General features: G+C 38.0%; 1 protein-coding gene and 1 long non-coding RNA gene across 11 annotated transcripts in view; both read right to left on the bottom strand.

Moving 5' to 3' along the window:
- Positions 1 to 13,206, bottom strand: part of LOC309497999 — a 121,716-nt gene that overhangs the window by 34,431 nt on the left and 74,079 nt on the right. The window lies entirely within an intron of this gene.
- Positions 405 to 13,206, bottom strand: part of tfec (transcription factor EC) — a 52,667-nt gene continuing 39,865 nt past the window's right edge. For 4 of the 10 annotated variants that reach the window (XM_082168443.1, XM_082168441.1, XM_082168444.1 and 1 more), the window contains 7 exons: positions 9,778 to 10,023; positions 9,382 to 9,483; positions 7,300 to 7,417; positions 5,347 to 5,403; positions 4,371 to 4,446; positions 3,464 to 3,611; positions 405 to 1,385 (listed from right to left, as the gene is read on the bottom strand). In XM_082168443.1, coding sequence (XP_082024569.1) covers positions 951 to 1,385; positions 3,464 to 3,611; positions 4,371 to 4,446; positions 5,347 to 5,403; positions 7,300 to 7,417; positions 9,382 to 9,483; positions 9,778 to 10,023 — 1,182 coding nt within the window. In that variant the 3' untranslated portion in view covers positions 405 to 950. Of the gene's footprint in view, positions 1,386 to 3,463; positions 3,612 to 4,370; positions 4,447 to 5,346; positions 5,404 to 7,299; positions 7,418 to 9,381; positions 9,484 to 9,777; positions 10,024 to 10,381; positions 10,439 to 10,616; positions 10,829 to 12,253; positions 12,843 to 13,206 lie in introns of those variants that run through there. The other 6 variants (XM_082168450.1, XM_082168446.1, XM_082168447.1 and 3 more) reach the window with 6 other exon arrangements.

Below are 13,206 nucleotides of genomic sequence, written 5' to 3'. Positions count from 1 at the left end.
GAAAAAAGTCGTAATTGCGAGACATAAACTATAAAATACGAATTATTTCTTAGATTTGTGGCTTTATATCTCGCAACTTTTATATTTTATTCCGTGGTGGAAACAAGCTTCCAATACGAATTGGAGATTCACGATGAACATACTTTTAAAAAATTGTAACGTAAATGTAAAGTTCTAACATTCTACAAAATATTCTAAACATTTATAATATTCATTATAAATATTCTGCCATTTTATTATTTGATTACTTAAAGGGACAGTTCTCTCTCTCTCTCTCTCTCTCACACACACACACACACACACACACACACACACACATATATATTCTTTAATCATTTACTCACCTTCATGTTGTTCCAAACCTGTATGACAATTTGAATATGCAAGAAATGTGAGACAGTGTGTTGAGTTTATCAAAAAGGGGTTTATTGTGTTTTCCCACACCCCTCGAGTTATATATAAAAAGTAAAAGAGTTAGAATAAGAAATTTTTTTTTTTTTAAGAATACAGTGATTAAAACATAAATACTTGAACAGTATGTTTCTGGAAAAATACATTATGTATGATACAGAAAGATGTGTTAGGGTTTTCCTGCCTAGCATAATTACATCTGCATCGCTTCTGGTCTCAGTGGTAATAAAGTTAGCTTGCTTTGGGATAAGGCACAAAAAGATTTCTTTCTTTAAACTGGTCCATCTCAACAATGCCATTAAGTGTCAGAAATATACATTTGGTAATCCAGTGATCGCTTGTAACCAGTGTTATCGCTGTACAGACGGTCCTTTATCTGCACAGTATGTCAATGTCAGTAGATCAATCAGTCAGTCTCCCTTTTTTGATGTGTCTGACTCAACATTGGGGTAAGATGTTGGGATGAGTTCCCGTCATCTTTGTAATCCAATGGAAATGGGAGGTCAGTTACACAGTGTTGCAGGTCGGCGTCGGGACGGTCAGAGATCGTCTGCTTCCTCTGAGCTGAAGCTGCTCCTGCGACTGCTCCCTTTGGACGCCGCGGGCGATCCGGCGGAGAGGAGTGGGTCGGTCCCGAAGGGCGAGAGGGGGTCGTCCATCAGGATCTCGTCCAGCCGGTGCTCTTCTTTCAAGGTGCTGCAGAAGAAGTCAGTGAAGTGGGAGAGAGGATCTGAGAAGGTGGTGGAGCCGTCGGTCTGTTCTCCGCCGTTCCCCACAACCATGGCCGCCGGTAAGGGTGTCCGCTGGGTGTAGTCCGGGCCGCTGATGCTGATGTCCTCCTGAGGGTAGAGGGGGGGCTGTCCTGGCTGCGGGGGGGTCTGGTGCTGCTTCAGGAGGTGGGATGAAAGTTCAACTGCTCCCATTGAAGCAGCCATACTGGGCAGACCGTGAGCTCGAGCCTGGATTTCCAATTCCTGTCAAAGACACACACAGGAAGGTGGGTTGAGATAAACTGCCCACTTTGCATTCAGGCCGTCCGGGTCAAGTCTGACAGTAATAGATGGCACTCTAATTTAGTCTCTTTCCTTGTTTTTTGCTCTAGGCCCTCATGTGCCATAAACACATGAAGGGGTGCATTCAAACTCATCCATCACAGAGATAAACTCTGAGGTAACTTCCAGCAAGCAGGGCTTCCCGTTACAACAGGACAGCTTAACGGTGTGTGGCGCACAATCATTAACTTGCCCAGACCTTTGGCCTTGAGCTGACACCATTACACAGTTTTTGGTGAAAATATTCTTAAATTGGTCATCATTTCATTGTCATGTTTATTAATGAGTACATAGAATGGCATCTAATAACAATTGCCTGTTTAAAAAGCAAAATAAACCAAATAATTGACATTTTATACATATTTAAATATCTGATTAATGTGATATGTATAGAATGAGTTTGGGTGATTGGATCATTTAAAACATTATTATTGGATATTACATTAATGTTCTGTATTTTTCTTTGAAAAGCATTAATATCAGGCTTTTTTATGTGTTATTTTTTGTTGTTGAGTACTTACATTTATTTTTATATTTAGACTTTTTATTATTGAGTAATAGTATTTAACAACACGTACGCACTATATAATTAGGGTTAGGTTTAGGGTTAGTTGCTTGTAATTATGCATAATTTACTGTTTTGACTACAATAAGTACATGTAAGATGTGTAACATGGACACTGTAAAAAAGTGTGACTTCATTATTTGTTTACTCATCTTCTTTTTAATTAAAAATAATTTAAATATAATGATGTGCACGTTTATTACTCATTTTTGTTATTGTTGATTAAATAATAAAAATAATGAAAGAAGATTTGTTCACTCATTTGGTTGATGAGATTAACACTAATTACTAAGCTAGTACTCCTGCAAGTGTCTACACTCACCGCTATGGTTTCATATTTCCATTACTCCCACACATCATCTGTAGCGGAGACAGTCTAAATGAGCTATTGCATTGCCTCTCAGCGTGGGTATCTTCAGACACTCAATTGAGGTATTATTAGCATTAGCTTTTGGAAAGGAAGCCTCGGGGTAATTACTTTGAGGGCTAATTGCGATGTCTTCACATGTGTGAAGAAGACTCGCGCCTGGTCCGTGAATATGTCAATACTGTTGGAAACTAATGCATAAATTCAGACGAGGAGCCCAGCTCTTCAAAGTTATTAGCCCTCATAATCTAATTCCGGGGCACATTCTGCTCAGATAATTATTAATCAGATAATCATTCCGCTCGCCGTGTTTTAAAGCAGGCGGTTACAAACGTCGATAGGAGCAGGCCGCTCAGATGTCAGGCACATGGGGAGGTGTGTTTGAACCTTTGTTTTCAAGCTAAGCTGGTCATCAGCTTAAGTGACCAGTTAAAACCACTACTGTGGACACTATCATGCTGGTTTTAGCTGCTTGTCCATCAATGTCGGGGAGTAATGAAGTAAAAGTCATGATACTACTAGGTTTTTACAGTAGTGACTTTTTGTTTTTGCTTCCAGTTTCAAGCTAATTTTCCAATGGGGAAACAAAACAAAGTGCAATATTGCAAAATTGTACTGCATTTTGTCATGTCTGTAGATTTGAAAAGGAGAGAGTTAAGGCAATAATTAACATGGCCCTTAAATAATGAGAAGCCCAATTCATTTGAGAGAATCGCTTTGTTCAAACGATTCAGGTGATTACATGATTCACTGGTCAAACAAACAACTCACCAATTCATTTTTGCCCCTTTGTCTGTTATGTAAGTAAATTCTGCTGTGTCTGTTGTAACTCTTTTTGACTGAATTAGTGTTTTTCCCCATTTCTTTAAATAAAATTACGGTTAATTTAATGCTATCAGTCCAATTTAGATGTTATTTCGGATAAATGCTCCAAGTGTAGAATTAAATAGTTTCATCTGATAGTTTATCAAGATGTCTTTTCTTGCCTTTCGCTCCTACAACCATGGCTTTCTACCGTCTCTCATGTCTACATCTCATTCTCTGGCCACATTCCCCTCGTGTCTTTACCTGGATTCGTAGCTGGAGTCTTCTGTTGGCCTGTTCTAGTTTCTTCTGTCGGCTCTCGAGATCACGGGCGTGCTGCTGCTCTTTCTGCAGCCACTTAATGTATTCCACCGAGGCCTTGAGGATCGTCCCTTTGTTCCAGCGCATATCACTGGCAGAGAAACGTAAAAGATAACCTTTCTCAACACCGCCTTTGCATCAGTAGAACTTTCATACACAGAGAAAAGCCTCACAAGGGTCTCCTTTTTTTCCCCGGGACCAAGAAACTGTGATTTACATGGCCAATTATTCATTCTCGGACATTACCTTGCCTTTGAATGGGAATTTTAATGGAATAGTTAAGTACGTCTGCAGAAAGACCATTCTATGGCCCCTTGTACGGTAAAATTAATCCCTGAGCAAAAATAGGTGTCGGAAGAGGCAGAAAAAAAATTGGACTTTGGAAGCCGAAGTAAAGTGCAGTCATTCCCGATACCATTACTTTTTAAAAGGAGGAAAGTGTCGTGAAATTGTCTCTTTCTTTGGAATAAGATGTTGGCCTGATCTGAACTAATAATCTCCTTTATCTTGTGTTAATGGCAAGGTGACAGCACTAGTCTTCCATTTAAATTCCATAAAAAGTTCAATTAAGCCGGGGCAATGGGCTCCCTGTCTGCACCGTACTTCATCTCTGGGTTCAGTTGTGCTTAAACTTTAGTTCAAATGGTCTATACTTTGCCTTGAACCTCATTTTCATCATTCAAATGGTGGTCTGTTCGCGCTGTAGGTATTTCCTTGAGAAATGAGCCCTGAACTGTCATCTTCTCTCTCCTTCAGCATCATTTTGCCCTGTCTTTAAGAGTCTATCTCTGATGTGATTTGATGTGAAGACTTTGAGTTCGGCTGTGAATCCAGTAAGACTTTTACTTACGGGTCATTTGATTTCGGTATCAGCGTTCCCAGCTCTTTGATCCTGTAGTTGATGTTGTATCGCCGTCGTCTTTCAACTGCCAATTATGAGAACAAAGTAAGTCATGCAGCACAAACCTAATATTAATATTAAACAGAAATAATTAATGCATTATCGAATTACAAAATGAATGGCTTATTATTAAATAGAAATAATTACATTAAATATTTAGCCATCACATTTTGTTGAAAGTGACTTGAACTGTCTTTTGAGACCCTAATGTACATTTAAATAATAAATAAATAAAATAACATTTTGAAATTAACCTCATTATCCCAAAAAACTGAAAGAATATTGGTAACACTCTGGAATAAGGTTCCATTCATTAACATTAGTTAACAAACTAACAATGGAAAGTATTCTAAATGTTAATGTCAGCATTTACTAATACATTATTAAAATTAAAAGTATCCGTTAATATAAATGTTCACACTTTAGATTAGGGTCCAATTCCCACTATTAACTACGACTTTTGCCTCAATAAACTCCCAATTACCGCTTATTAATAGTTCTTAAGGTATAGTTGTTAACTTTAGGTATTGGGTGGATTAAGGGATGTAGAATATGGTAATGCTGAATAAGGCATTAATATGCGCTTTATAAGTACTAATAAACAGCCAATATCCTAGTAATATGCATGATAATAAGCAACTAGGTCAGAATTGGACAATAAACTAAACTGTTACCACATTATATAATGAACCTGAGCCAACAAGAGCTACCAGTTAGTTAATGCATGTTAAGTAATGGTATATTTCTCTGACCTAATCATCCATTTGACAACATTTATTGAAATTGGAGTTAATTTGAGTCCGTAAAAAGCACACCACAAAAAGAAAAGTCATTTTTTTGAGTATTTTTGTTAACAACAGATTGATTTTTCGGGCCTCTGAAAAGAACTTGAGGGTTAAATAAGCAAGTGCAAATGCCCTCTTACTTAGATTGTGGTTGTCTTTTTTCTGTCTTTCTTTGGCCGTGACTCTGGTGTCGAGTTCTGTAAGAGAAGAAGAAAGGATGGGAAGGTTATTGCAGAAACTGATAAGTGTATATCCAAAGGTAAGTTGAACACCATGCTGATGCAAAAGAAAGCTGTTAGATTAATAACATCATTAGTTTGAACAGTCCTCAAGATTCCTGCCTAATGCTCCCAAAACAACACAGCCACACATCATCAGCACAAGCCCTCTTTTTGTGTCTGAATAAGTGTCATTCACCCCAGACTCGTCAACACCAGATCTGTCTTAAAGTAGAAAAGCTGTGTATCTTCTTTTAATCCTTCCGGACCTTCCGATTAACCAATCTGCTGCTGACGTCCCGGAGCGGGTGAAGAGGAGGGAGGCCTAATGCTTCTGCATTCATATTCACATTCACATTCTTCCAAATTATATAATTGGGAGCAGTGATTGGATTTCTCAATTCATTTCTGCTGATTCAATAAGGTCATTTGAGCCATGCGTAACCAAACAAGAGCGCCGTGCAGCACGCTTATGTGAAAAAGATAGTAATGCACTTATTTTCCTGCCGGAGTGAAGAGTTCTCCAGGCATCCTTTCTATTTCCTGAATCAATTAGCTTTACTTGATGCATGACATTCATAAGAAAAAAGGCACCCACAAAGGAGGAATTGTGCCGTGTCTATCATGCTAAGAATACATGCTACCATATTCCACTCACTGAAGCATTGATAATGAAGAATGAGAGCAACACAAAGGCGAGCTAAACACGGAGCACGCTGACTCTTAGAGTAAGACAGCTGGATAATAACATGAAACATACAGTTGTGTTTGGCTTTCACAGCCTGGGCCTTTAGGAATAACACATGTGGAATGAGCCCGTCTGGGTTTGCTTTGCTAGATCTATTTACAGTATGCCCTAGATTTTACATTGTTGTTGTTTTGTTTTTAATAGCTGTTGAATAGGACTTGTCTTCCCTACATACACCTATAAAACACATTATATTTGTGTATATTATATTTATGTGTAAATATTTTATATTACACTACAATAAAAGTGTTCCCAAGAAACGCACAAAAATAATATTTACTATAAGTATTATATTTTGTGTGTTTATTGGGAACACTTTTAGCATAGTATGATATAATATAATATAATATAATGAAATATAGCAGAAATCAATTAAAAAAATAAATGATTTAGAAAATGCATAAACTTTAATGTAATTTTGAGACCGCTAATTCATCATTCATAATTCAAGTATGGAACACGTTACAAAAAAATATTTCTTTGTTTGTTCGTCCATTCATTAATTTTATTTTGAATAAATAAAACATAAAAAAAAAATGTTTGTCCCAACACATTTTTTGTGTTCTTGGGTCACAAAATAAGTCCCAAGAAACACACAAAAAACATTATTCTTTATAAAAAAAAATTGTGTGTTCTTACTCTCTTAGAAGAAAAGGTTCTGTCAGGTGTTTCATATATAAAACCTTTTTTGGGATTCGGGAATATATGGGATAATTTTGTGCATTCAGCTTTAATTACTTAATTTTCTTTTAATTAATTTTAAATGTTATGAATTAAACAGCTTGAAAACATACTTCATCACTAAAAACAAATTAAAATAAACGGTTAAACATGAAAGTATAATGCCATCATTTAAGACATTTGGGTTCTTTAAAATTAAGTCAAGAACCCTAGAGTTCTATACAGAACCCCACTGAACCTTGTTTTCTAAGAGTGTAGGGACTTGCACTTGTGACCTCGTCATGGCTATTGCAATGCTCTCCCAGATAAGAAACTCTGGAAACTGCAGTCGCATCTTTGTGGTTTTTAATCTGAAACGAAACTGCTCCTGTAAGTGTATCTTTCTGAAATGCCTAACAGCACAGGTCCTGCTCGGACAGGCGTCTGTGCCCTTCTGTGCTCCGTACCTGTGACTTCCATTTTAACTGAGAGCTTTGTGGGCAATGAGGGTGTCAGTCCACCGTGAGCGGCAGTCATACCTTGGTCGCCGCCGTACATCTCCAGCATGCTGTTGTTCAGTGACACCTTTAGAGGAAGAGAGAGCAAAGTAAGTCCAGATTCACACAGGGACATTACATGTTCACCGTGTGTAGTGATTCTGCATGCATGTGATCTTTTCTCAAGTCTATTTTGCATCATATGTAATATTTTTGGTGTTACACGCATGATTTTTTGACACCGACATTCTCAATGTTAAGAGTAAACATTGTCAAACAGGCCTAGATGAAGTTTTCCCACTTTTTTACACAAATTTTGAGGATTAAAATGTGATTATTACAGCCAAATGATGCATAATCAAATTAACAAAAATATGTAAAATGAGTCTTAAATGAGCAGAGAAACTCTTTTTTAATTATTCTGAGCTTACATTACTGTTCTCCCCACATTGCAGGAGTTTTGCTATGGCATAATCCTTTAACCATTAACATGTATATACGTTTTTTTGCCAACTACCAGTCCAACAAAAGCTAGAGCAGTGAAAAGCCCATTTCTGTCAGTGTTATAGGTGAAATGTAAACGTGGTGCAAGATTAAAGAGGAGGTCAGAGCGTTACAGGAAGACAGAAGCGGCAGGCGTTATAGTGTTTCCTCCACTCGTACGCGCTTCTCCATTATCTCAGTAGAGGAAAGAGTGCGCTTATCAACATGAAAGATTGCCACAGCCCCTTGACTGTTCACGTCGTAATCGCTTCAATCCATTCCCATCATGTTAGCAGATATGTTGACACGGGGAAGCGGTTTGATGCGTCGTGCTGTATGACTAATTAGAACGAATTGATCCGTTTAAGCATGGTATCATTTCTGAACAAGTCCACTGGGAGAGAAGATATTAGCTCAATCCGATGCTTGACTGCTTACTCAAATACAAAACTCTCGCTTGCTCATTCTCTCTCTCTCTCTCTCTACTTCCTCAGCACACTCTGCCTTATTCGTTCCCATCATGCTCTTAGTCTCACATACCTCACTAGTGAGTGCAGGTGTTGTAGTAATCACAACTCAAGCGATGCTTTGTCCATCCACGGACGTCAGTACGACAGTAACAATTTCATGCCGGTCTCACACATAGTTGGGCCACTTGCGTGCCCAGATGCTTACCTAAGGGTTTTCATTGGCTCTAGCTGAATTGCAATTCCTCAGCAGAATGCGCTTTTGGCATTTAGCAGAGTTGAGGTATTTTTCTAGCTCGCTCCCTCTTTCTGTTTTGGAGAAGTGATCACTCATTAACATAGTCTGGCTCTTCTAAGGCATACCTCTCTGCATGCCGACATCATTAACAGACTAATCTGTATTGTTCCACTGTTTAAAGCCTGAGATTTAAGTCTGTTCCCCCTTTTCTCACAGCAGAGACTGAACTTTGACTCTCAGCTGGACCTCACGCAAAGACAAACCCCTTTTCACAAGCACACCAAAGGCACGTGTTTGTGTTATTAATGTGTTTAATTCATTTTTAAACCTACAAATGTAGCTTAGATTTTGGATTCAGAAAGTTTTATTCATCTAATTAAGTGTGCATTGTATGAACATGCAGAAGTATGTTGTCATTTTCATTTCATTACATGGTATCACTTTACTCTCAAGGTATGTTTATATAATGCATCAAATAGCTATTTATACTCTTTTATAATCATAGTTGTTATACTTGTTGTAGGTATTATAGTTAATACTTTATAAATGTTTTAGAAATATTTTAAAATTAAACAATCATATAAAATAGTATTTGATCTAATTATTGATAAATGCAAATATTCTGGTTGTTTTCAATTAAATTAATTATAAGTTGTACTATAAGGCAATAAGTCTACATTGTAATGCATTATATATTAATTTACTTTCAATTATGATTTTTACTAGATATTTTAACAGTAAGCCATTTATTAACTTAAGTATAATTTCCCAGTACGTTTTTACACCTCTATACACAGGTCATTATTAATTGCACGGGACGTAACAGTTCGACAAAGTGAGGAGATTAACTTGGTGTATACTTACGTTATTTTGCATTATGATTCCTGGCTCCATACAATCCAAACCCCCATCTTCGAGCCTGGTTTCAAGGCTAATAAGATCATCAATAACTTCATCCATTGGAAACTAAAAGAAAACAATGATTATAGCACATACTTCCATCAATAGAGGTTGAATTTGTCAATCTGAGATGTTGTTTTAAGTTTCATTTTCACTGTCGTCAGTCATTGTGTCAATCCAGAGTAAAAGTGAGAGACGTGTGAATAAATTGGGCCACTAATCCAATAACAGATGATTCATCATCTCTGAAAGACGACTGTGAGGATGAAGCACCTCTTATCAGAGCATCCTTTAATTGTCAACGTGATCAGAGCTGAGTGTTTAAAGTTATTGATGAGATGAGATCACAGAAGTACTCACCTCGCTGTCGTGATTGTTGGCCAGTGTGAGCAAGGTGACGGGGCTTCCTGGCGTGCTGCTGTCGCTCATGGGTGGCATGTGTCCGTTGCGCATGACGGGCACCGTGCCCAGGGCCTGGCCCGGGTGAGGATGGGAGGCCGGGTGGGCCTGGCTAGCAAGTTTGCTGCCCAAAGTTAGGTACTGTTTGACCTGCTGGGCCTGGGTCTGGTGGAGGTGGTACTTGGAGTTCTCCAGATGACTTTGAACCTTCAAAAAGAAGAGAAAAAATGTGTTTGTTTTTAGCTTAGTTAGTCTTGTTTGTCCACAAATGATGTCCTTGTACTTCTCTTTCATTTAACTTGTTTTCCAACATTAAGCATCTGCACAACCAAAACCACCTTACCGTATTCAAGATATGCACAATAAAAAAACCTAGCAATTATTTCCTTCAATTAAGCATATATTAAGCCCAACATCGCATGTCTCAATGTAATCTCAGTTACCTGCTTAAAACATCCCCAAAAGTGACTTAATCACTGCAATCCAACCTCAGCCAAAATACCAAACCAAAATTCTGAAAGGGATAGTTCACATTAAAACTAAAATGCTGTCATCATTTACTCACCCTCATATTGTCATGTATGACTTGTTTCTTCTGTGGAAGACCCCACTGAGTTTCATCCTATGGACAAAAACAGTTTTTTTCAGTTGTTCCACAGAAGAAAGAAAGTCCTACAGGTTTGAAATGACACGAATGATGACAGCACTTTCATTTCTGGGTGAACTACCCTTTAACCAAGCACCAAAACGGCCCTTATCTTGCGCAAAACAAGTCAAAGCAGAACACAGCAGGTCCTTACGTTGGAAACTCGAGCTCCGTCTCTCATCTTGTAGAAACTACAGTCAGTTAAATGTGGCATTCTCAATCCCTGTACTTCCACACGGAGGAACGCTAAGGTAGGATCCCAGGCTGCGGAGAGGAAACCAAGTGACTGTCCCCTCTTGTTCCTGTCCGGTCTTTATAACCAAGCAGGAGGAACTCCGTGACCTAATTAGTTTTAAGACCAGGCCTTTCCTTGTTATCACCGGTCGTAGTAGTCACCTCAAGTGGAGAGATTTCTGATCTGACAGGTTTGATCACTGCAGGGTCGAGGTCTTTTGCCTATATGGCTAATTCGGTGGGACCGCCCAGTTTTGTTTGCGTGAAGCAGCCAATCCCAGACTTCCCCCTTCTACCACTTCTGCTTCAGGGGGTCCGAGACAATTACTGCTTGTTGTGTGTGGTTTCCAAATGACCCAGAGGCCCATCTCTGGACCAGACCCACTAGACAACATTGTCTTGTATCTGTTTTCAAAAACTAACTGTCTTGAACCCGGCGGCTCCCCTAATTTTAGTCTATAACATATCGTAAAGCTAAATATAGGAGGAAAGCATTAATTCGGGGTGATGGAGACGCGACCCCTAGTAGTCATTATTATGTTGTCTACGCTCACAAAAGCACAACTGTTGAGTTACTTTTATGGCGGTCAAAGTATTTTCGGAAAAATCCAAAACTGAACTTTTACTGACCGTTGACTAAAGACACTCAATTGTGTGAGCGAAAGTTATGTTTAATTTGATCAAAACGTCTGTTTGCAATAACAAAAGAGGCATTTAAGACTCATGCTAGTTGAGTCAGAAACATTGTTGGAAGTTCGGCTGTATTGCCCTTCAATGGAAATCTTAAATAGAAAATATTATCCCATACGCACTGAAATAGTTATTTAAGCCCTTAAAGGATGAATCCGAGGACCAAATCGGATCTTCTATGCCCCTCTGACTGCATATTCAACAGTTCACCAGAGGTCTGTCTCTGTTTATCAGCCATTGCAAAGCTCTTTTCATTACACACACTAGATTTGGCTTCAAAAAGACCTAAGAGTGTAACTTCTCTCTTATCCCAGGCAAAGGTGAAAGAAGCCATTGTGTCTCAGAGCTCATCTCTGCAGTGGGGAAGGGAAGGGTTATAGTTGTGTTAAAGGGCCATGTCCTTGACTTACATCTCCCCTTTCTATTGTGAATGCAGGATCCACGACTATTAACTAATCAAAGCCTGTAATGTGTTTGAAGTTGTAGTGATTTCGTTCACAAATAAAGTGTAGACAATGGAAGCCCTATATGTGAAGATGTATTACATGGCATATTTAAAACAACATTACACACTCATTTACTAAACGTTCAGCATGCAGATTATGAGTTGATCTTACACTAAATTATCAATGATACAGCTGAGATTTGCACGCTTCATAAAGTTCATAAACTTATTTTTTTACACTTTTGATAATGTTTATATTTTGATGTATATCATATAATGTTTCTATTGTCTACAATAGTAATGTGTACTCCTTTAAATAACTTTATTAAATAGAACTATTAGATTTAAACACTGTATAGAAGTACAGAAACACGGACACATTAATGTAATATAACATATAACAACAAAAACATTTCCGTTACCTTGATTTGGTCTTTAAGTGTGCATCTTGCATAGAAACCCTGTAAGTGTGTCTGGAATGATGAGATATAATCTATTGTGCTAGCGTTGATGTTGCTTAATTTTGTTTCAGCATTAGTCAAGTTCTGGTTTCACTTCAGAAAAATCTGTGTTTTGAAACACTGGGGAGGGGGGCAATTTTTACCAGCTTTAGAAATCATGGACAAAACCTTTCATGGCCAAAAGGTCAGGCATTATATTGAGTTGGAATGGGGTAAAGAAGTTAAATCACTTCCATATAAATCTAAAGGATATGCCTTTATTTTGACAGATGTGAGTCAGAGATACTCTTTTGTTTTGTTTTGTTGCTGAAGACATCAGTTGTGCTATACTGAATATTCCTCTTAAGAATCAATGCTGTTAGACCACAAAAGTTTCTGAGGGGAAGAGAAAGTAAAACTTCTTACACACACACACATAACAGACCAAAAGAACGGAATCACATTCACATCAGGTGTTGTTTCTTCTCTTGAATTTGACGGCATGTTCTTGATATTTCTTTGCACAGTAACAATAAACATATTTAAACAATTTAGCCACACTCAAAAATGCAATGTCAAAAGGCATAAATGCAAACCAAGCATAATTTATTGTATAGAAATATAGGTTTCTAATATGAAAATATATTTGTATATTATTTTTACTATTAAAATATTAAATGCGATACATGCTTATAATATTTAATATAAATTTTTTAACATTTATTATTTTTAGAGGACTTAAGTGTCCAAATACTTTTTGGGAACAATGTGTGCTTTACAGCCACTTTGTGTGTGTGTGCGTGTGTGTGCGTGTGTGTGTGTGTGTGTGTGTGTGTGTGTGTGTGTGTGTGTGTGTGTGTGTGTGTGTGTGTGTGTGTGTGTGTGTGTGTGTGTGTGTGTGTGTGTGTGTGTGTGTGTGTGTGTGGGGGTTTTTT

Source organism: Leuciscus leuciscus, assembly GCF_965113295.1.
Source record: "Leuciscus leuciscus genome assembly, chromosome: 4".
NCBI classification, from domain to species: Eukaryota; Metazoa; Chordata; class Actinopteri; order Cypriniformes; family Leuciscidae; genus Leuciscus; species Leuciscus leuciscus.
Note: the sequence above shows the minus strand (reverse complement) of the source record. Positions and strands in the feature narration are given on the sequence as shown.